Source organism: Triturus cristatus, chromosome 4_2, assembly GCF_964204655.1.
Source record: "Triturus cristatus chromosome 4_2, aTriCri1.1, whole genome shotgun sequence".
Taxonomy (NCBI): Eukaryota; Metazoa; Chordata; class Amphibia; order Caudata; family Salamandridae; genus Triturus; species Triturus cristatus.
In genome coordinates, this window is record NC_140586.1 from 301306712 (window position 1) to 301327544 (window position 20833).

The following is a 20833-nucleotide window of genomic DNA, read 5'->3' on the forward strand; positions in this document are numbered from 1 at the left end:
TGTGAGTTCTTACAACAAAGGTTACACTTCTTTGGATATGTGTTCTTGGCTGCTAAAGTAACACCGGATCTTGATAAAGTCTGAGACATTAAGGAGGCTTGGATCGAGTCTCAGCAGCCGCCTCAACTTCTACGCTCCCAAACGCCAGCTTCGATCGACCGGCCACGCCCTCGCCACCGTCCCCCGCATCCGAAGAGCCACCACAGGGGGACGGTCCTTCTCCTTCCTCGCCGCCAGGACGTGGAACTCCCTCCCGACCCACCTCCGCCTGACCCAGGACCACCGCGCCTTCAGGAAGCAACTCAAGACCTTGCTGTTCGAGCAGTAGCGGACCCCCCTCCCCTAGCGCCTTGAGACCCTCTGGGTGAGTAGTGCGCTATATAAATGCTTTGATTGATTGATTGATTGAACTTGCCCAAGTGGGACATCAAGGCATGGTCAAGACCAAAAACACGTGGCGAGCCAAGGTGTGGCTTCCCTTAATGGATGAAAAAGTCGAGGATATGGTTAGATCTTGCTCCTTGTGCCAGGCCTCAGAATATGTAAATTCTCCCTCCCCCGTGGTGACTGGGAAAGGACCAATACCTCCATGGATATGTGCCAGCCTTGATTTTGGGAGCTTGTCCGATGGAGACACATGTTTGTAATGATTGATGACTACTCTGAATATCCGGAGTTAGAGGCCATATCATCTTTGAGCGCCAGCGATGTGATACCCAAACTGGAGAAAATATTGGCCACTCCTGGTCTTTTTAAAGAACTGGGACCTGACATTGGCCCTCCCTTTCACAAGCAAGAGATGGCGGCATTATAGAATTCCTTAGGTGGCCGCAGGCAAATGGGGAGGCTGAAAGATTTATGCGAACTTTGAACAAAGTCATTCGGATTGCCACTGCGAGCCACCAACCTTTTGAATTTGCAATACATTCATTCCTTCGAGAATATCGCCAGACACCACATTCTACCACTGGTAGGGTACCGGGGCACCACTCCATGGGCCGAGTTGTTGAAGATTCCATTCCGCACCATCCACGGTGGTTGCCAGATCCTGTTGACGACTGCCGAGTCTATGGGAGGCGTCAGAAATCTAATGATCATGCAAGTCGTCGCCTACGAGCAAAGATGTCGGACTTACAGGTTGGCGATGCGGTGTTGGTGCAAGATCGATCTCCTGGCAGCATGTTCCGATTGTCTTTCGAACTAAATCCCTGGGCCATTATCCATCGGAAAGGCACCTGCATCACTGCGAGAAGGGGGATAGAGACAATCCCTCTGAATGTTGCAGCCTTCAAGCGTTTTCATGATCAGCACGACAGTCCCAGAGTAAAGATAATGCCCCTCCGGCACGTGATGAGCACGAGGACGCTGGCGAATTGGACAATTTTGAGCAAGTGCTGCTGGAGCCCAACGAGGACATTCCAGAGGTTCCGAGGGGACCGGAGATCCAGGGGGAGACATCCCTTGCCCAGGCCCCCATCGTGCTCGCTGGGCGTAATGCCTGCACCCGAGACCGTTTGCGAAGCAGTCCAGGGCGTCCACAAGACCGAGGGTTCCTTTGGTGTAAGCTTGTGTATCATGGGTGTGGTATCAGGTAACACGTCGCCTATCAGGTATGTGACGTTAACACGTGTGCAATGTTTTATTTTGTGGTAAGTGATATTGATATTGCACTGCCGTCACGATGTTGCAACAGGTTTTTCTTACGTTTCATTTTTGGGGTGGAATGCAGTGTCACGCCTGTGACGTAGCAGATGCATCGCGGGGCTTGTAAAGGTAGTCCCAACCAGTGGGGTGTAAAAGGTTGTCCCCTGTATAGTTGTGTTGCCATGGTACATTCCGCACCATGTGGTGTCCAGTTAATAAATAATCTCCCGGCCGGGTGTGAGGTCACTAGAGTGGCCGGGGGCTTTGCATAAGTGCCTGCCTCTTTTTCTTGCTGCAACGTCAGGCCTAGTATGCGCCCGTGATCAACTGTCTGCGTGTCCGTAAGTCACCGGTCACACGCCACCAACATTGCACTGGTATGGGGGTAGGCTAGAATTTGTAGGGAGGGACAATTCATGGCCTGCCAAGTGGTTCGATTTTTGTGAAAGGCTGGCAGTGACACAGGTTCAGCTGCACTTGACATCGGTAGCTGCAGCAACTTAGTGACTCAGTCACAAAGAGGAGGCAGTCGCCAGGCCTTTGTGGCACCTTAGATCAGAGACTGATTAAGTTGGCAGACGGTGGTTTCATGTTGGGAAAAACGGTTAGCGGCCACTGGGACTGAAAAAGTTGAATTTCATCGTGTTTGTACAGTTCCCTCCAGACAAGCAGGGATGGGCATGTTTTGCATTGATCCCCCTCGTATATATAAGCTTAGACTGGTGTGACAAGGTATAGAGAGACGAGGGGCAGAACGCCACCCACCCTGCCCTAGTCAATAAATCTATCTATCTATCTATCTATCTATCTATCTATCTATCTATCTATCTATCTATCTATCTATCTATCTATCTATCTATCTATCTATCTATCTATCTATCTATCTATCTATCTATCTATCTATCTATCTATCTATCTATCTATCTATCTATCTATCTATCTATCTATCTATCTCTGTCTGTCTGTCTGTCTGTCTGTCTGTCTGTCTGTCTGTCTATCTGTCTGTCGGCAACAGATACGTAGGTGGTCACGTAGTGGGGGGGGGGGGGGGTGCAGAACACGCAGGCGACTGGAGATGCGTGCTGAGGAAAGAGAGTGCACAGTTAGTGCCAGACAGGCAGGGGGTGTTAATTAAGTCCCTGGTGAGGAAGAGCCTGTTGAGGTCACTCAGTGTGGCATCCCACGGGAGGGAGGAACACAGGAACATTATTGATTGCAATTAACCCCCTCCCCCGTTCTGCATGTCCCCTCCCCAATCTCCCCCTGCCCCCTGTGGCTTCTGCTTCACAAAGGAAGAAAGACAAAAGCAAGAGTGTGGGAGGGGGCAAGGGGGGCATTACAGATGGGTGCAGTAAAGGATGAGCGCTGGGAATAAGTGAACGAGAAGGAAAGGTGGTGAGAAAGGGGGACAGGAGAGGCACAAGAAACAGAACTAAAAAGGGGGGTTTAAAGTGTGAAACGGTAGAAAAGAAAGACGGGGAAAGAGAAACACAGTAGTAAGCAAACAGATAAACAGGCATAGGAAGAACTTAAATGAGAGAATGGCAGAAGAAACAGAAGTCAAATGACGAGAAATATAAATAGTTGGAGAGAAACAGAGGAGGGAAAAATGTTAAGAGAAGTAGGGACGGGGAAGGAACGGATGGGAGGAAAGAGAAGAAAGGGAGGGAGGGAGGGAGAAAGGAAGGACTGGACAAGAGATGGGGTATTTGGGAGAGAAGGTGCAGGCACAGAAACAGGTAGAGAAAGAGGAAATGGCGAGAGACAAGAGAGAAGCAGCAGGAAAGAAAGGAAGTGGTGATGGGTGAAGGTGGCATAGGGAGATATAGAGAGTGGGAAAAGAAGGAAGGAATGGGAAAAGGGAGGGAGGGAAGAAACTGAGAAATACAAGAGAAGAATAAAGGGGTGGAAGAAATGAGAACTGAGTAGGTAGCAGGAAGGTAACACAGAGAAAGGATGATATCTAAAGGGATCAGAAAGCGTTAGAAAGTGAACAGGAACCAGGTGAACGTAAAATAGAAAGAGATGGGTGGGACGAGAACGAGATAGCGAGCAAGAGAGGTATAGGCACCGAGGGGCGAGACAATAGGAGAGTGAGGAGACATTTACTCCAGGCTTCCAGAAGCTCAACCTGTCTCCAGAGTGCTGAGGGGGAGGGGGGATAATGTCAGAGGGAGGGGACGGAGAGGAGAAGGTGGGGAGGGCTGGGGGCCCGCGCTCCCTCCATCCTCCGAAGATCGAGGCACCGCACTGAGCACCAGCGGCCAGAGGAGGCTGGAACCGCGGCTGCACCTCGTCCTCACCTCTCTCCTCTTCCTTCCCTCCGCAGTCTCGGACAGTCAGGCCGGGAAGGAGCGCCCCTCCGCTCCCACCACCTGTCGCGGGAGTCACTTCGAGGCGCGCCAGGTGAGCTTCAGAGAGGGCAGAAAAAAAACCGGAGCTGGACAGTAACGCTCGGCTTCACTCCTCTTTTTGGACTTTGGCACTACCTCTGAGCAGCCCTCCTGTCTGTACCCGAGAGTGGCAACGCACTACAGCAAATAAAGCGCCTACAAGAAAGTCCTCTTGGCACTCGGGGATGAAGAGAGAATGGTCTAGGTTCGTGTAAGGCACTCTATTGGAAAGTTTTCCCATTCCGAGAGCGTTTTCGAGGTGCACGGTGCCCCTGAAGAGGATCAGAGGCCTTCTGCGCCCCCTTTGGTAGCTGTGACCCTTTGGCTCTAGCAGAAGGGAAACAAATCTGTGCGCGCGCCACACCTGGCCAACGCTCACCCACTGGGGGTCACAGGTTGGACGTTGAGCGTGTCTGCAGCCCTTTCACCAACTTTCACCTGTTAAGAGTTACAGAAGACTGACCGTGCGGCTTTTGCCAGATTGGCCCAGTTGGACATCGCCGAGGGAGCGGCAAGTGACCCTATTCCCCCTCCACCTGCTCGGCTCCGTGGGCATCACGAATGGACAAAACCCTCTTCACATCAGAAAGTGGTCATTGAGAGCACCAGCGTGGGCACTTGGGCATCAGCAAGGGGTTATTACGAGTACCGTGGGCACTTGGGCATCAGCAAGGAGTTATTACGAGTACCCAGGTGAGGGCACTTCATGTGAACCTGTGCCGCCTTCGCCAGCTTGGGAACGTGTAGCATCACGAAGGGAAGGGCGCGTGCTTCTGCCTACCCTTCAAACCCCTGGACCCACTGGGCATTACAGAAGGTACATGGATTGAGGGATTGACTGTTGGGCGAAATTGCACGGTTGCCTGCACTCCGTTCACCAGCCTGGTGGACCTGCTGGGCATGGGAGAGCTCGAGCTGAGTGCAGATGTGCCCTCTTCACCAGTGAGAGCCAGTTGGTCATTCTGAAGGGACTATACAATAGGTATGTATGCGCCTCCTTTGGTCGTTTCTACACGTTTGGCATCCCAGACTAAAAATTGAGTGCGTCTGTGGCCACACCCCCATCAACCTATTGGACTTCCCACAGCAGCGTCGTGTGCGCCCAGATTCAGGTTGCACCCATCAGGTGTTCTAGGGGGTAGGCCAAGCACCCTTGGGCGCCTTTTCCAGTTAGTTTCCATCACCAGGATAAAGCCAAGCGTCTTGGAGCCTGCTGCTTCGGTTTGTGACCACGGGGTCAAGTGCTACGACGAGGATAGCGCACAGGTGGGAGACGGAGCGAGAATAGCGCCTTCAGGAAAGAGAAGACTATGCGTTAATCAAAGTGAAGGAGCGAGGGATTCACCAAAGGAAGAATAAACGGCCAGAAAGAAATAAGAGGCAACACAACTTTTACCCTGTAGCGTGCCCACTGAACACTGGATATTTGCCACTGAAGTGACTGGGAAAGACGTCCCAAGTCTTTGAAGCGGTTGGCATCACACTTGTCCACAAGCATCCACACAGCTCATGCCATGCCGCACACACGCCTCTTGTTATTGGTGACGGCAGTCCTCGCGCTGTGGGCAACCAGAGCTGCCAAGCTCAGCTCCGTGGTGGAACACAAGCGGGCACTGGCGATGCGAGCAGACCGGAACTTGCTGCCTGAGGAGGGGGAACGCTGCCGCCTGGGGGGTGGAAACCGGCGTCCTCCCCAGGCTCCCCAGCACCAGCCTTTCGGAGTTTACCCCAGAAGCCCTCCGTCGACCCTTGGGGGTCTTATGAAGGGAGATGCAACGGGGTTACAGAGTCGGCCATCCACGCAAGAGTCTCCAGTGGGAAATGCTCCCAGCCAGGGTCTGAGGAGAGTAACGAGAAATGCTCCGTCCATGCGGTCCCTTGGTGGCGGAGACGGCGCATCTGCAACAAGTCGGCATGGCCACAGCAGACGAGGAAGCAAGCACAGTCCTCTGAAGGGTCGCGCGCACGGCAAACTGGGCAACGGCATTGGCCACGCCAGCCTCGAGAACGGTGGAAATGGCGGAAGGCGGCCAAGGCATGCCGAGGCACATGCCAATGAGCACATTGAGGTATTCCACCCCTGGCACCAGGGCCGGACCCAGCACACTGGGCACGGGCCTAAAGATTGGGACGAGCCACAGCCTGGCCCGTCACATGCCGCCCGTGAAGCGGTGGCAGCTCTTTACTTCTCCAGAAACCGAGAGGAAGTGCTAGTTGTGAGACCGGATGTGCTGGACAGGAAGTTGCCCAGACGGGAGTTCACAGTGGAAGTCTGGGTAAAGCCGGAAGGAGGGCAAGGCAACCCTGCCATCATTGCAGGTAAGGCTTGTATTAGCACGTCAAACTCAGGCTATGCCCCTCCTCATAATAATGCTCTACTTTTCCTGCGCCCCCTTCCCCCACCCCCAGTCACAAATAACTCTATCCCTAACACCGCAAACACAATGTACATTGGGGCCAACTTACTTTATGTCTCCAGGAACCCATGCTCCAAATCCTGAGCTTTCCTTTCACAAACTACTGTAATCTGTTACTTTAATCAGGTTGGTTTATTGCGAGACAATGTCACTTCGCCCAGACCGCCCGGATTAGCGGTGGCTTGAGCACAGAGATCTTCTAGCCTAGGAGGCCAAGTTGTCGTACTTAGAGCAATAAAGCGATGTTGAACTGCACCGGCTCTCACAATGTGCGTGCAGGGTTGTCATTTATTATTCGACAGTCTTGTGTGTTTTTTTCACGCATCAATGCTAAACATGCTGGGAGTTCCGTTTCACTTTCCTCATAGGTGAGTACATTCTGTTGGCTGAAAAACGTAAGACCGCTGCACGCCACCCCGAGGGACGAGATCAGTCGACAGCGATGTATGGCTGCGCTACCCGAAAGGCCACCGGTGGTAATTCTGGTGTGCTACCGTTTACAAGGGCCAATAAATTGATGAGCAGAGTACCCAGCTATTTCTTAGAGTGCAACACGACCCTAGACATCGACAGCGAGCTCTGTATGCAGACACATAAAGCGCCAGAGACACTGAGCATGCGCTATTCTCAGTTCGAATCGGATTGAAAGAAAACTCGTGCAAAGCGCCTTGAGGCGGCTGGGTTTGTAGCGCGCTCGACACCGGAGCCATATATGCATACGACGGAGCCATATCAGCTGCTCAAACTCCGATGAACTCGGGAAGGGGGGGGGGGGGGGTTAACACACATATTCAGTGTCCCCGACAGAACAGGGCTGCGCGTCTGAGTCACACACGTGATAAGGTCTCCAACGCATCTTTTTTGTGCTATGGAGGGAGGTTGGCGATGAAACCTGTGGACTATCCATATGCACCCCCCCCCCATTACTGATGGATGATGGATTGAACTCCTTACTATAAATACAATCCTTGTTGTTTCCAATTGAGGAATAAAGAAAACGGGTAATAACGTGATTCGCCCAAGATCACTCAGCGTGTTGAAGTGGTGAAAGAAAGATTAGAGCAGCTCAGGTCGCTTGATTCCATTAAAGTCAACCGGTTAACCAATAGCGCACGTCAGCTGCCAGGGCACACATGCACTACACCTAACCGAGTAATAATAATATCAGAGCATTGTTTTCACAGAGAACTTCATATCACCGTTTTAGCGTTTCTAAGCGATATGAAAGGTGTTGCCATTACTCACACTAATTCTACGCTCTTTTGTACATTTATAGGGGCGAATATCAGAGTAGAGACTGGTTTTGCACTCGTGAGTCGTGACGTCCCGGTGACACCTGCTGGTCGTGACTGAGTTATCAGGCTTATCTATCTTGCTCCAGTCCTGGGCTTCTATTTAAGAACTACTAGAATTCTGTATTTTAGAAGATGCAGCCCTAGGTAAACAAACTGAAGCAAATCTATAAAGAGCAATCTCAAGGGGGGGGTTCTAGAAGGAAAGGGGGAATTAGAATGTCGTTCCTGAGATGGAAGTATCAGGCAAATTACACTTTTTGGGCTCTCCCTCATGACCTCCTCCTCGGATTCCCTCACTGCCACCCTCCGCCAGTGCCCCTCATCTCTCTGTAGCCCCTCCCCCAATGGCATCCTTCTAGGATCCCTCACTGCTACCCTCTGCCATTGCCCCTCATCTCTCCGTAGCCTCCCCCCCTCATGACATCCTCCTCGGATTCCCTCACTGCCACCCTCCGCCAGTGCCCCTCATCTCTCCGTAGCCCCTCCCCCTCATGACCTTCTCCTCAGATTCCCTCACTGCCACCCTCCGCCAGTGCCCCACATCTCTCCATAGCCCCTCCCCCTCATGACCTCCTCCTCGGATTCCCTCACTGCCACCCTCCTCCAGTGCCCCTCATCTCTCCGTAGCCTCCCCCCCCTCATGACCGCCTCCTCGGATGCCCTCACTGCCACCCTCCACCAGTGCCCCTCATCTCTCCATAGCCCCTCCCACCATGAACTCCTCCTCGGATTCCCTCACTGCCACCCTCCTCCAGCGCCCCTCATCTCTACATAGCCCCTCCCACTCATGACCTCCTCCTCGGATTCCCTCACTGCCACCCTCCTCCAGCGCCCCTCATCTCTTCGTAGCCCCTCCCCCTCACGACCTCCTCCTCGGATTCCCTCACTGCTACCCTCCACCAGTACCCCTCATCACTCCAAAGCCCCTCCCACCATGAACTCCTCCTCCGATTCCCTCATTGCCACTCTCCAACAGTGTCCTTCTTCTCTCCGTAGCCCCTCTCTCATATGCATATCATTTGTTGCATAGCGCTACTCATAGTGTGGGCTGCCACAGTACTTTACATCATGCACACATTATACAGAGACAATGAGTCATACAAGTATGTACATCAGTCTACAGGGAATGTCATGTAAACCAATGAGGATTACAAGGTATAGGAATCACGTCATCCATACTGATGGGCAGTATATTTTAAGAGGGTTTGGTCTGGAGAAACACACAGTAAGGATTTAGAGAGTACTCCAGTGCTTTGGGGTTGGCTTTACTAATAAAAATATATATCTGGTCAAACAAACTCTTTTTAGCAACATTAGAATATTGAAAGACCTGGGAAGTTCGAACTATATCACAACACAAAAAGCAGAGTTCTAACTATACCATTCAGGTTTGCATGCAGCTCTTTGATGACAGTGCACAGGCCACTGTCCTATGATAGGACTGTAACTTCTGAACTGCAAGTAGCACAAGAATCTCTGTGACAAAGGCAGTAACCCACTGAGCTATCCACATAAAATGAAGTTTATCTGCATTTCAAAACTACCAACAGACAAAGGATTGCTCACCAACAGGATCATTAATCACCAGAGTTATCTGGATATTTTGTTATTGTAAATGAAGCATACATGAAGTATGTGTCTTGCTGGGCCTTCCCTGATTTTAAAAAGAAGAACAAATAGCCACACATTCTCTTACCTGCCGGTTCCTTGTCATAGCCAAGCTGATAAGCAGCTGTGGGGCCAGGAAAGGCGAATAGGGATAAACAAACCTTTTTTCTCCAGTGTGGAATAGGAAAGGAAATATCCGGGCAGCAGACGGTTTAGGTTACAGTTAAGGTTGCCTAATGCTAAAGAAAGGATTTGTCCCCTTCCCGTGACCCAACTGTACCTGCACGAGTGGGCGAGGACACAGCCCACCTTTCTAAAAGGCGATGCGTGATTGGGGGTGCCTGTGAGCGAGCCAAGGCCCAATCACGCAACTCCTAGGAAAAAAAATAACCTTCTGAAGAACGTTTTAAATGAAAGTGGGCATTTACTACTGGCCCTCGAGACATCACTGCCAGGGCCAGGCTCATGTTTGGGTGGGGCTGGCCCACCCGCTAGTACTGGGCCTGCTCCACACAGTGGTGTGGTGACTTTACCCAAAAGACACGAGCGTAAAATTAGCTCACTGAGCCATCTTGTCTGCAGAGCAAGTGCAGAGGTCTTTGCCCAACGAGAACATGCATTTGAGGTAAAATGTAAAGCTGTCCACTGGCAATTTTCCCACCCGTGAATTATGCTCAGGTTCGCCTTTTTAGGTTACAGCGTTTTGCATGCCAGAAATTCCAGGCCCACGCTGTTAATAGAATAATTCAAAATTATAGGTCCCACCACGATGCATAGCACTACCGGCCACCACGCAGCACTGAAAATAAATACGTGGGTGAGTCAGGTACTCAGTCGTAGAAATTACCTTTCATCCACCAGAGCCATTGCATAAACAACGTCAGCAGCGAGGAGACTACGTCACATAGACTTCCACATTCCACATAGAAATGCGTAGTCCAGTTAAACGTACCAAGCCAGCTGCGGGCTCATACTGAACTCACAGTTTAAAGTTTGTCCTGGTGTTTAAGCAAGCCGCTCTAGGCATGCCGGGGTATATAGACCTATATTTAAAATGGGAAATGCACCTGAAATCCCAGCATTTATTCTCAATCCAATAACCTCAAAAGGATGATACTGTAAGCATGTCCGAGCAAGAATTCGATTCGAATCGAGAAATTCATGCTGCGCAGATCTCTGCTGCACGTGCATTAACCAAGCAAGCTTCCTTAGACACTAAAAAATGCAGACTCCCCCCTTTTCTTCCTTTCTCGCTCCAAAACGTCATATGTGAATTGTTGACCCCAGGAGTATTTTCGAGCTATTTGCATCTGTTATGAATTGTTCCTGCTGGCAGCTGCTTGGCTCACAATCCGCCTGCTGCTTGTGATGGCAACCGCAAGAACGGTAATACAACATTGGCTAATGGTCAGCAAAGTGGCTCAGTGAGTTACATGATTGCTCCTGATATGTGCAGTGACCCGGAGTTCACAAGTTCAAATGCGGGCAGTCCAGACAGCCCTTTCAGGCTTCTAATGTTGATGAAGAAACCACTGTTACACGTGGTTATTTTAATAAAGCCTTTTATGATTACATACCTCAGTTGCCACTGTAATATTAGGCGCCATAAATACTCATCAGTGAAGGATGAAATGCTTCGTTAGCCCTGCCAGGATTGTGTAATTTAAGACCTGTAGGTTACTCACCGACTCCTCTGTGTCATGTGCTTATCCCACTGAGCTGTATTTCTGTATGCAGCCTTGATGCCCTGGGGCACCATGTTCACGTGGTGAAATGCGTGTCATGTTGGGTTTTATGTATCACTTACTCTATCCTTGTGATTTTCTTTTTATTTATTTAGACATTTTCTAAAGCTCACACTCATCCCCAAAGGGAATTCCAAGCGCTAGACAAATCCAAGACTAAGAAAGCACCAAACTAAACAAAAGTAGGGAACGGGACCAGGACATGTAAAGAAGAAGGGACACACCGATAGCCAAAGAACAACCAATGTTCTCATTGAGTTCCGAAATACAGTAAGTTTATGCCGGGCTTTAAGTGGGCCGGGTCCTGCCGGTGCTGAGCACTGGCAGCTTTTAATAGGGGGTATCGGAACGGGTCCCTTTCGGGCTCTGTTTTGTGCCCTGGCACCGGTGGGCAGTTTTTTCCAAACTGCAGCGACAGCAGGCACATGGATGTGGACGGTGCTCACACTGCTCACTTCTCAGTAGTGGAGACATTACGGCATGACGTCATGCCAGGTGAGCGTTGTAGGAGAAGGGAAATTCTTTAAAGAGAGTCATTTTCTCTCTGGATTTCCCTTCTCTTTTTGAAAGCAGGAGCAGCAACATCGTCCTGGTGTCACCAGGGCTTTAAGTGGAAGCTTTTCCAATGTTATAAACAACAAGCCACAGTTGCTGCTTATTTATCTTATGCAACTAACAACCACTGACAAAGCCACTAGTCCTGACTTCTTGTAGGTATGATGTTACTTGTATCATATATCTGGAAGTAATGATAGAAACAGCAAAATACTAGTCAGGCAGTACACTATGCTGAGCACAGATCTTTAGCTCATGTGTTTTTAAGCCATGCCCTTAATTCCATCGGCCACGCCCCCTTGAGAGACACCCCAGTTTTTTCTTCCCACTTAAGGCCCTGAGTTTATGCGTCAAACGCAGTTTTCATGGAAGGGCATTTAAGTGGATGGCTGCCAAATAGGTAAAGGATCGTCTGTCCGTTCTGGCCTTCGAGATACGACCTGAGCACTCGAGAGGGTCAGTGAAAACAGGCTTTATTCCTGAAGATATTGGCACCTGTATTGTAAACCTCCCGGTGCCAAGGCCGGACTGGTAGCCCAAAGCAGCCCTGGCAAGTTAGTAGGGCCGCCCCCACCCACCCCCGGTGAACCACTGCTGCTAAAAAAAACTGGACCGCAGGACTACGGCTTTTGTTACTGGGGGGCCGATATTGCAGCATAGTCGCAAAACCGCCCCCACCGTTCCAATCCGGCCTCCTGTGGAGCCGCCCGATCCCCACTACTGCTAGTCCAACCCTGTCCAGTGAACTTGGCAGAGCAATGTAAAACAGCTCTCTCACCTGCAGGAAGCCAATGAAGGGCAGTGCTTAGTTTGTAAAATATTAAGTGCCAGGGCCCTGACCAGGAGGCCACTGCAGCTTGAACCACCCATCGCCCCTGTCATCGCTGCCAAAACAACTACTAACCCTCTCTCTCGCATGTAAATGAGACAGTAAAGATTATTCCAGGTCCCCAAAGCTAAAGGAATGGCTGGGGGAGGCAGGTATTAGCAATTTTAATGTATATTGTTTCCCTAAACAGCTGTTTTACTTCTCCTCTCTAAATTACATGAGCAGGGCTACCTTTTAGCAGACTGCCCTAAGTGTGGTGTTGACAATTAAATGCCAATGCCAAGCACAGGAAACCAATTAAGTGCCGGTGCTGCGCACCGGAAAGCTCCGGCTCAAATTAAGCACTGGTGATGGGACTTTACGCTTAAGGGTTCTTCCAGAGGCTCTGTTGGAAAAATTACAAATCATACAAGCAGCTACATTTTGAATACTTTGCAGTGATGTAAGGAGATACTCGTGCATTTCAGCATGTAGGGCATTGCCGTAATCAAGCCGACTTGTAATAAGTGTTAGAATTATGATTTTACGGTGACAGACAGGAATTGCACTGAAAGTCCTGGGAAGTGACATGATTCCAAGGCAGCTCCCACACCCTGCATTTGCTGGATCTTTCATAGAAATGGACTCCTCAACCAAGAAGCCCCCGGGCCTGGTTCACAAAGGTAAACTTACACTTTTGTGTACATTTATGATTTTTAACAATTCACAGTCCAATTTTAGGTGTAGTATCTATACAACTGCAATGTCCCCTCACTTGCCGCAGAGATGCCACATATAGAAAGATAGGAAAAGATTGCTTTGTGCAACAAAAAAAAAACATAAATTTACACAAAAGTGTAACTTCCTTTGTGAATCAGGCCATACGATTTTATTTGCTTTTTTGGGGGCTCAGAGTCAAATCCAAAGTGTTCAGTCACTAAGTGCAGTTCCAAATAGAGTCCGCCTTTTCTAACAGGAGTACCTCTGTTTTGTCTCCATTAAGTTTCAAGCTTCAAAGCACGAAAGAGGAGTATGAGGGAACGGGCAAAGGAAAAAAGTAATGAGCACAGAACTCCCATTTTCCCAGGTTCTTCGTGAGTAGCCCATCCAGTCCAGGTTTTTTGCTTTGCATTCTGGGACTTGTAATCCTCTTTACCTGTTTTACAATGAGAGCTATAAATCAGAGAAAGCAAAGCTGAACCTGGATTGGATGAGTTACTCACCCACAAACTTTGGAAACTTGAGAGCTCTGCAAGCCTGAGGTGAAGAATAAATAAGGGCAAGATGGACCTCAAAGCTTTTTCTTGTTGGTGGCTTATGCAGTGCATACACTTCCCTAAGTCAATTTCAAAACACTAGAGGGGGAACAGAAGGGGGCATGAGTAGAAAAGAAGCAAGCCTTAGGGTGAGGATGGTAAACAGGCTAGGGTTGTAAAGAAAAGTAGTGGGTGGGGCACAGTAAGGGTTACTACAGAGAAGGTAGTCAAAAGAACACGTGGAACAGCAAACATTTTGGGTTAATAATCAGGGAGCCTCCATGCAAAAATGGAGGGTATGCAGGTATGCCAAGGACACAGTGTGTCTATGTAACACCTGCTTTTCATACTCCCCTCTCTACTACCCCCTCTCTCTCTCCCTCTCTTTCTGTGGTTGGTCACGTTGAAGTGCTCTGCAGGGTGCAGAAGTGCTCGTCCAGCACCCTCTTCTCAGCCGGCTGCCTTCATTGCACAGACGGGATTGGATATAATCTTTCCAGGCCTGTGCTTTGTCTGGGAACCTAGTGTGTTCTGGGAGTTGTAGTCTTGATTTGTTACCATGAAACCAATTAGACAACACACCTGATGGCAGCACAGGAAAGTCCCAAACTTGAAAAACAGTGCACTGACAGCATGCAACAGGGTGTCAACTTCTATGCTGAGGTTTCTGTACCCAAACCATATTGTCCTAAAATTGAAAGTTAGCCGAGCCAGACCAGAACTCCATGCAAAGAAAAAAGGGGAAACTAAAGTCCTTAAGTTTCTGAGGACCATACATGAGTAGTATTGTCCAGATGTTTTCTCTGTATCCTGGGATTTGTAGTTAGGTTGATCCCATGTGACTGCAAGCTCTAGAATGTAAAGATAAACAACCGAATGGATGAGCTACCCACCTGGAAAATCTGAGGGCTCTCTCTCTCTCTCTCTCTCTTTCTCTCTCTCTCTCTCTCTCTCTCTCTCACTCTCTCTCTCTCTCTCTCTTTGATCCTTTGCATTGATTTGTTCGAGTACAGGGGGCTTTCACATAGGTATGTTCATATATATAATTTTTTAAAACATATTTTATTAAATGTTTACATCGTGTACATAAAGACATAGTTGGTATTTCCATGGGCTTGTCATGCATCTTCACTTAATTATAAGCGTATCCTGTATATAACAACATTTGTAGTTTGCCACACTAGTGTGAACCCAGATCTCAGTAACTTGTTTACATCCATATTACACATCTTAGGATTTAAAGTCCATAGGTATGTTCATACATATGCTATAAAGATCCTTTCGTTAATTACAGCCAGGTCTCTTACGGTTTATGTTTCTATGTGTTAGTATCTCATCCATGCCAGATTGTTTCTTTGTACTCTGTTATCTGATGAGCAGATGATCCCCAACAATGCACAATTATGGAAGATATGCACAATTTGGACTACTCACAACCAGTCGTGGCTCGTAGTGGGAGCGCTGCGGGCGGTGGGGCGGGGTGGGGGAGGGGGGGGGGGTAGTAATCTCCGGCATACGGCCGACTGGAGGTAAGTACATAAATAAATAAATAAAATGAATTACATTGCACGCGCTACAATGCAACACTCCCACTATGAGCCGCTACTGCTCACAACTGATACGCCTTTGGCATCGATGATTCAAGACCCAGTTTTGACTTGCTGCTCTCACATGTCCAACATGTTTGCATTTCAAGCAAGAGTCCCTCTCCTGGTCTGCTCATGCTCTGATCTACTTCTCTGTATTGCATGATTTCAAAATAAGGAAGATGAACAAACCTCCTTCCATTTAGTCATCAAGGGTAAGAAATATAACCATCAAGCTGTCGACATCCTCCCTGCCTCCTCCGATGATTCGTCAGGCAACCTAGATCACCTCAATCAAATCACCACCACTTACCTTGATGAGGTAATCCCACTCAAGAAAATTAAATCTCCCGAAGCAATACTATAAGACACAATTCTCAAAAGCCTCCGGAAAAATGTCAAGCATCCCTGCCCACAGACTACATGGTTGCATCTGTGACCGCAGCTACAAATCAGTCATACACAGAGCAAAGGCCTTAATCAGATTTGAATATTGGTCCTGACAACTCTCCCAGGGAACTCTTTTCCAGTGTTTTAAGTGGGCTGAACACAGTGGTGTGTCTGTAAAATGGGCATGGCCAAAGAAGCATAATTAGGGATTATTACCAAGAGGCGAGGTGTATATAGTTAAGGGCGTGGGTTGAAATAGGTGAACAAAAATCCGGTGCTTCCCATAGCATGCCACTGGATAAGTATTTTGGTGCTTCTAAGTGAACTTTTTGTTATTTCATCCAGTCATATTACAAAGGACAGATGCCAAGAACAAGACAGAATCTGTTGGGCTTGCCAATGCTAATGGGCAACAATGATTTTGTTGTGAATAATTAGCATTGAAAATCTTTCAATTTTGAAAATATGAGAGGGAACTTCATACCTTGACGCCACTTTTCTCTGCGGTTTCTCTGTTAGATACTTAAACCCTATTTCCACCAACATCTTTAGGGAATCCATCACCTGCACATCTAATACCTCATCTCCTCTCTTTCCCCTTCAGCAACTTCTTTTTACTCTCTCTTGCATGTACTTCCTTGACTCTCCTTCACAATCCTCATACACACGCAATCATCTGTAAGCAGTGCCTTTTCTTTTTGTCCTGTCAATACTTAGACATCTGGGTACCTCCTTCAAACACTATCGCATAGAATCACTGTTACAACTGGCACTGGTGACCATTGCTCTCTGCGCTCTGCAGAGAGACCAAGGATTGGATGAGCATATATTCTAAATACTTTTATGACCCACACTGACAGGCACAATGAGAAACTTCCACTGCCTTCTGGCTGCACTCCAGAGCTCTCAATCATTCCCAATCAAAACACCCACCCACAGCCACCGGAGCTCACACAGACACCAAGAGGCAACTTAGTGCACAGTACTACTATGCAAGTGTAAAAATCTGCACAAAAAACACCCTTGAAATAGCAAACACAGTTAGGGAACACAAGATTAATTAGAACAAGTGAAATGTAAACAGGGACTGCATCGCTGACATGGATTACCTTAATGATTTTTACAGTCGTTCAGAAAACAATCAGTGTTTTTGCCTGTAAAGTTAGGGATGTGAACATAGGGCCAGATAGAGAACCGCTTTAATGTTAGTTTTTAATTACTGCCGTGTCTGAGATCCAAAGGAACCTGTCCAACTTAAAGCCCTGCTCTTTAGGCTCTAGAAGTCAGGGGCGGTTCGTCTTAAGGAGCGTTAGGGGTGATGCCGCTCCCCCAATCTGAGCTGTCACACACTACAGGTGAAATATATCAGCTATGATGACTTTAGGGTGGAGCGGGACAGGCTGCAGTACTATGCTCGCAATATTGTAGGTGGAGGAGGCGTGGCCCTGTCACAGTGCACCCAGTGACATCATCCAACTGGATAGAAGCTTGCTACTGTGAAGTGCGCATGTCCAATTGACCGCTAGCTTCAATACGGCCAACCTGACATGCGTACATTTGCCCTCCGCGTCTGAGCTGTATGAGAGCGCTATGGGGACTGAGACCCAGTCCCCCTGCCGTCTAAGGGAGTGCTGGGATGACCCTCCCAGCCAACCACAATGTTGTTTTCAAGCTTTGTGTTGAAATACAGACCATGAAAGCAGCGTTGTGATTGGCTATGTTTCTAGTACCCCCCACAGCTCTTCGCCGCCTCCACACAGAAGACACTAACCCACAAGGACGGAGGACACAGAGAAAACGGAGATCGGCGTCTCCAAACTCCCAGTGGTCCGTCAAGCTGCAGGAAAAGTACGCTAATTTTTGTGACCTTATTGTTGAATAGATTCTTAGCCCCACCACTTTCATATTTTACCAGCCGTCACTGCAAGAAATGACTATAACGTCTCCACATTCTGCGACAGATGCCACCTTTCCAAAAGGTCTGAGGCAATGCAATGTTCTTTGTTTATAAAATCGCATCAACCTAGACCAAACTGCATCAGTACTTCAAACCATTAGTACTCTGGTACTCGAGAGACCCACTCTGAGTACATTTTCTCTAGTCTCCGTGGCTACTACCACGAAGACAAAGTTTGAGCCTAGCATGTGTGCTGTGGGCTGGCTGTATTTTACCTTCTCTTGTTTGTTGGACGTACTAATGAATTAGGATTGTCACTGTGCTCGGAGCACTCAAGCTTCCCAGGTCCAAGTGTGAGTCACTCCTCCAGCCCATGTTTTTATTTTGCATGCTGGGGCTTATAGTGCTGTGTATCCCATTACACAATAAAGACTACAGGTCCCAGTATACATAGCAAACAACGTGGTGTGGATGTTAGACTCTGGAAGCTTGAGATCTCGGTGTTAGAGACAGGAATCCCAATGGCAGACGTAGAAGCAGTAGTATTGGTTTGGCATGTATTCAGCAGAGTTTCTGGTTTTAACGTCTTTATTATCTTTTTAGAATTGTTCACTTTTTGCTCATTTTTTCTGCATTTATCGACATTTTTGGCATTCAGTGGAAAAATGATTTCCAATTAGTATGTTTTCACATTTACTTAACCAATAACCGAGCACTCGCACACGAATGATTGTCGTTTTTTTGCCCCAGAACCAGCCATACCTTTTTAACAGAGGTCACTCCCATGAAACATTAGCATTCTAAAACAAACACACACAGGTGGGTATTTGAGAAAATCTGTTCCATCCTAAATCGCATTGCTGTCTGTTTACTTTCATATGGGCCTGACACTGATGATTGACAGCTTGGACAGTTACTCAAAAGAAAGCCGCCCTTGTGCATTTTTCCAGTTTTTTAAAATAACTAGACATGTAAACACATCTTCTTTGCATCCATGTGGAAACATTTGCAGAAACCGAAACCTGGATGCCTCCTAGTTGGGCCTAGTTCTTTGGGATTTCCTTTCATTCAAGTATAAATCCAAATGAAATGACTGTTGTTTCCTCCGTTTCCTTCTTATTGTCAGCATGACCAGCATCTTTCTTTGAGATGCTTCACAGGTTAGTCCAACAGTGCACTTAGGACAGGACATAGCACAGGCATCTAACACAGCCCGTACATGCCTTAAATGACTGTCATCGGCTCTCAACAGCGCTCAATTATAACACACATTAAATGAACCCTATGCAAGCAAACAGAGCGCAAACGTGTCAACGTGCTCACAACAGCAATGCCAACCAATATGTACCACCCACCACATTACCACAGCACAGAATAAGATGGAACTCTGAACATGCACCCAGAAAACTCCCAAAATGCAACAAACTAACTGTTTAGGCCATTGGTGATCGCTACTTAACTGGGGTGGCATGGTGGGGGGAGGATAAATAAATAAATAAATAAACACTTACCTGCAGGCTGGCCGTTGCCTCTCAGTCCTCATCGGCTATTTGGTCGACTCCAAGACTGCAGGACCAGGAAGCAGGAAGCATTCAGGCTCCAAGAGTCCTCTAGCCAATCACGATGCTGCGATACAGCCGCGTTGTGATTGGTCTGAGCACCATGGCTCGGCGCTCAGAGGCATGTTTTCCACTTAGGCTGTGCAATACAGCCAGTGAAGAACATGCAAAGTACGCATGACTATTTGGCCGGCCGAAGACAGCCAGCCAAACAGTCATATGGGCACTTGAGGATAGTGCTGGCCACTCCTCCCCCTGTTCCTGTCACAGCTCAGCCCCGCTCCGCCCCTAACCAGCTGAGCCACGACAGAAAAATAAAATGATAATAACATTGCATTATTATAGTTTTATTTTTTCCTTTTTGAACTGCTCACAGAGCGGTGGGGAGACGCTCCTCCACGTTAGCGGAGGAGCCACAGCTGATTAGGCCCTATCAGGGCCACAGAACCTAATCAGACACCAGTCCACAGTGGAAAAGTTTCCAAACTCTTACCCTGGACTGCCGAAAGGCGCTGCAATGCTATATTAATGGCCAACTGCATGAAGATATGAAAGTGTTAAACAACAATTTATAAAGCATAATCTGCATTTCTTGGAGAAGGGGACCGTAGAGTAGGGCAAGGAGGAAGGCAGTCTCACGTTTTTAGAGCAATGGAAGTGCATCATTTTCAAGGTTTGTGGTTTTATATATCGTTGAGTAAAGGTACATACGCATAGAACACTAATCATAGAAATCTCTCACCTGCTGGTCTGCTGATGGCAAGACTATCATCAGATGATCAACTCGTCATCATGGTTTATTACCTGGAAATTGGAACTTCCTTTATTACAACCTTAGCTTCAGTGGTCAATTTGTAAAAGGAATAAGTACAGTTTAAACAGTGGCAAAGGTTTTTCTCACAAGCTGTTGAATGCTGGGGTTACCACATACCAGGTTGCCTGTAGTTGATTCCAACTCATGCCTCCTTCTTCCACCACACTACACTTCCAGTCTCTTTATCTCACTCTTACAGGTTAATTTCTTCCCTGCTTTCTCCCTATGACACTATTTTTCTCAATTTGTCTTCTTCCCCCGTTCTCCTTTTTAGGTCTCGCCTAGCGTTTACGCAATCGCTATGCGAGACTCTAGTAAGAGGGGCATTTCAAAGTGCTCCCAAAAGTGGATTGCGTGGCGAGCACGCGCACAATCACGCGCATCGTGCCGCCATGCAATCCGATTCGGGAAGCGCTTCAGCCCACTGGCGCCCTCGGCATCATACTTCAAAGGGTCCGCTCCCCCGCCTGGAATGCGCGCCCCCGCCAAGCGCACGCGCCACGCTCCGCCGCATCTCGCCGTAATTGTAAACATATGACAAATTTGCTTTCACTTTTGCGCGGCGGGCCCTCGCGTCCGGACCACTTTAGAAGCCGGGCTTGTCTTGTTTATTAACAACACAGGCACAATCTCAGAGTAAAGGAGCGCATCACGCCAGCTTCACTTTTAAGAATATCGGCCACGCCTTTAAAAAAAGATTTGTTATGCATGGCTCGTAAAACTTTTTCAAACGAACTGGAATGCCGTGTTTCAGCTGGATCAATGGCGGCCACGCACCTTTCTTATAACGCTGCTCGCCACATCATTTTTTATTGAAGTGATACTTTGTTATGCAGCGGCACACCACACTTGATCTTCATGGCAGC

At 48.2% G+C, this 20833-nt stretch overlaps 1 protein-coding gene across 1 annotated transcript in view; it reads left to right on the plus strand.

The window, feature by feature from the left end:
• The first annotated feature begins 3895 nt into the window (after positions 1-3895).
• Positions 3896-20833, plus strand: part of PAPPA2 (pappalysin 2) — a 687952-nt gene continuing 671014 nt past the window's right edge. The window contains exon 1 of the mRNA XM_085601602.1: positions 3896-6356. Coding sequence (XP_085457728.1) covers positions 5552-6356 — 805 coding nt within the window. The 5' untranslated portion in view covers positions 3896-5551. The remainder of the gene's footprint in view (positions 6357-20833) is intronic.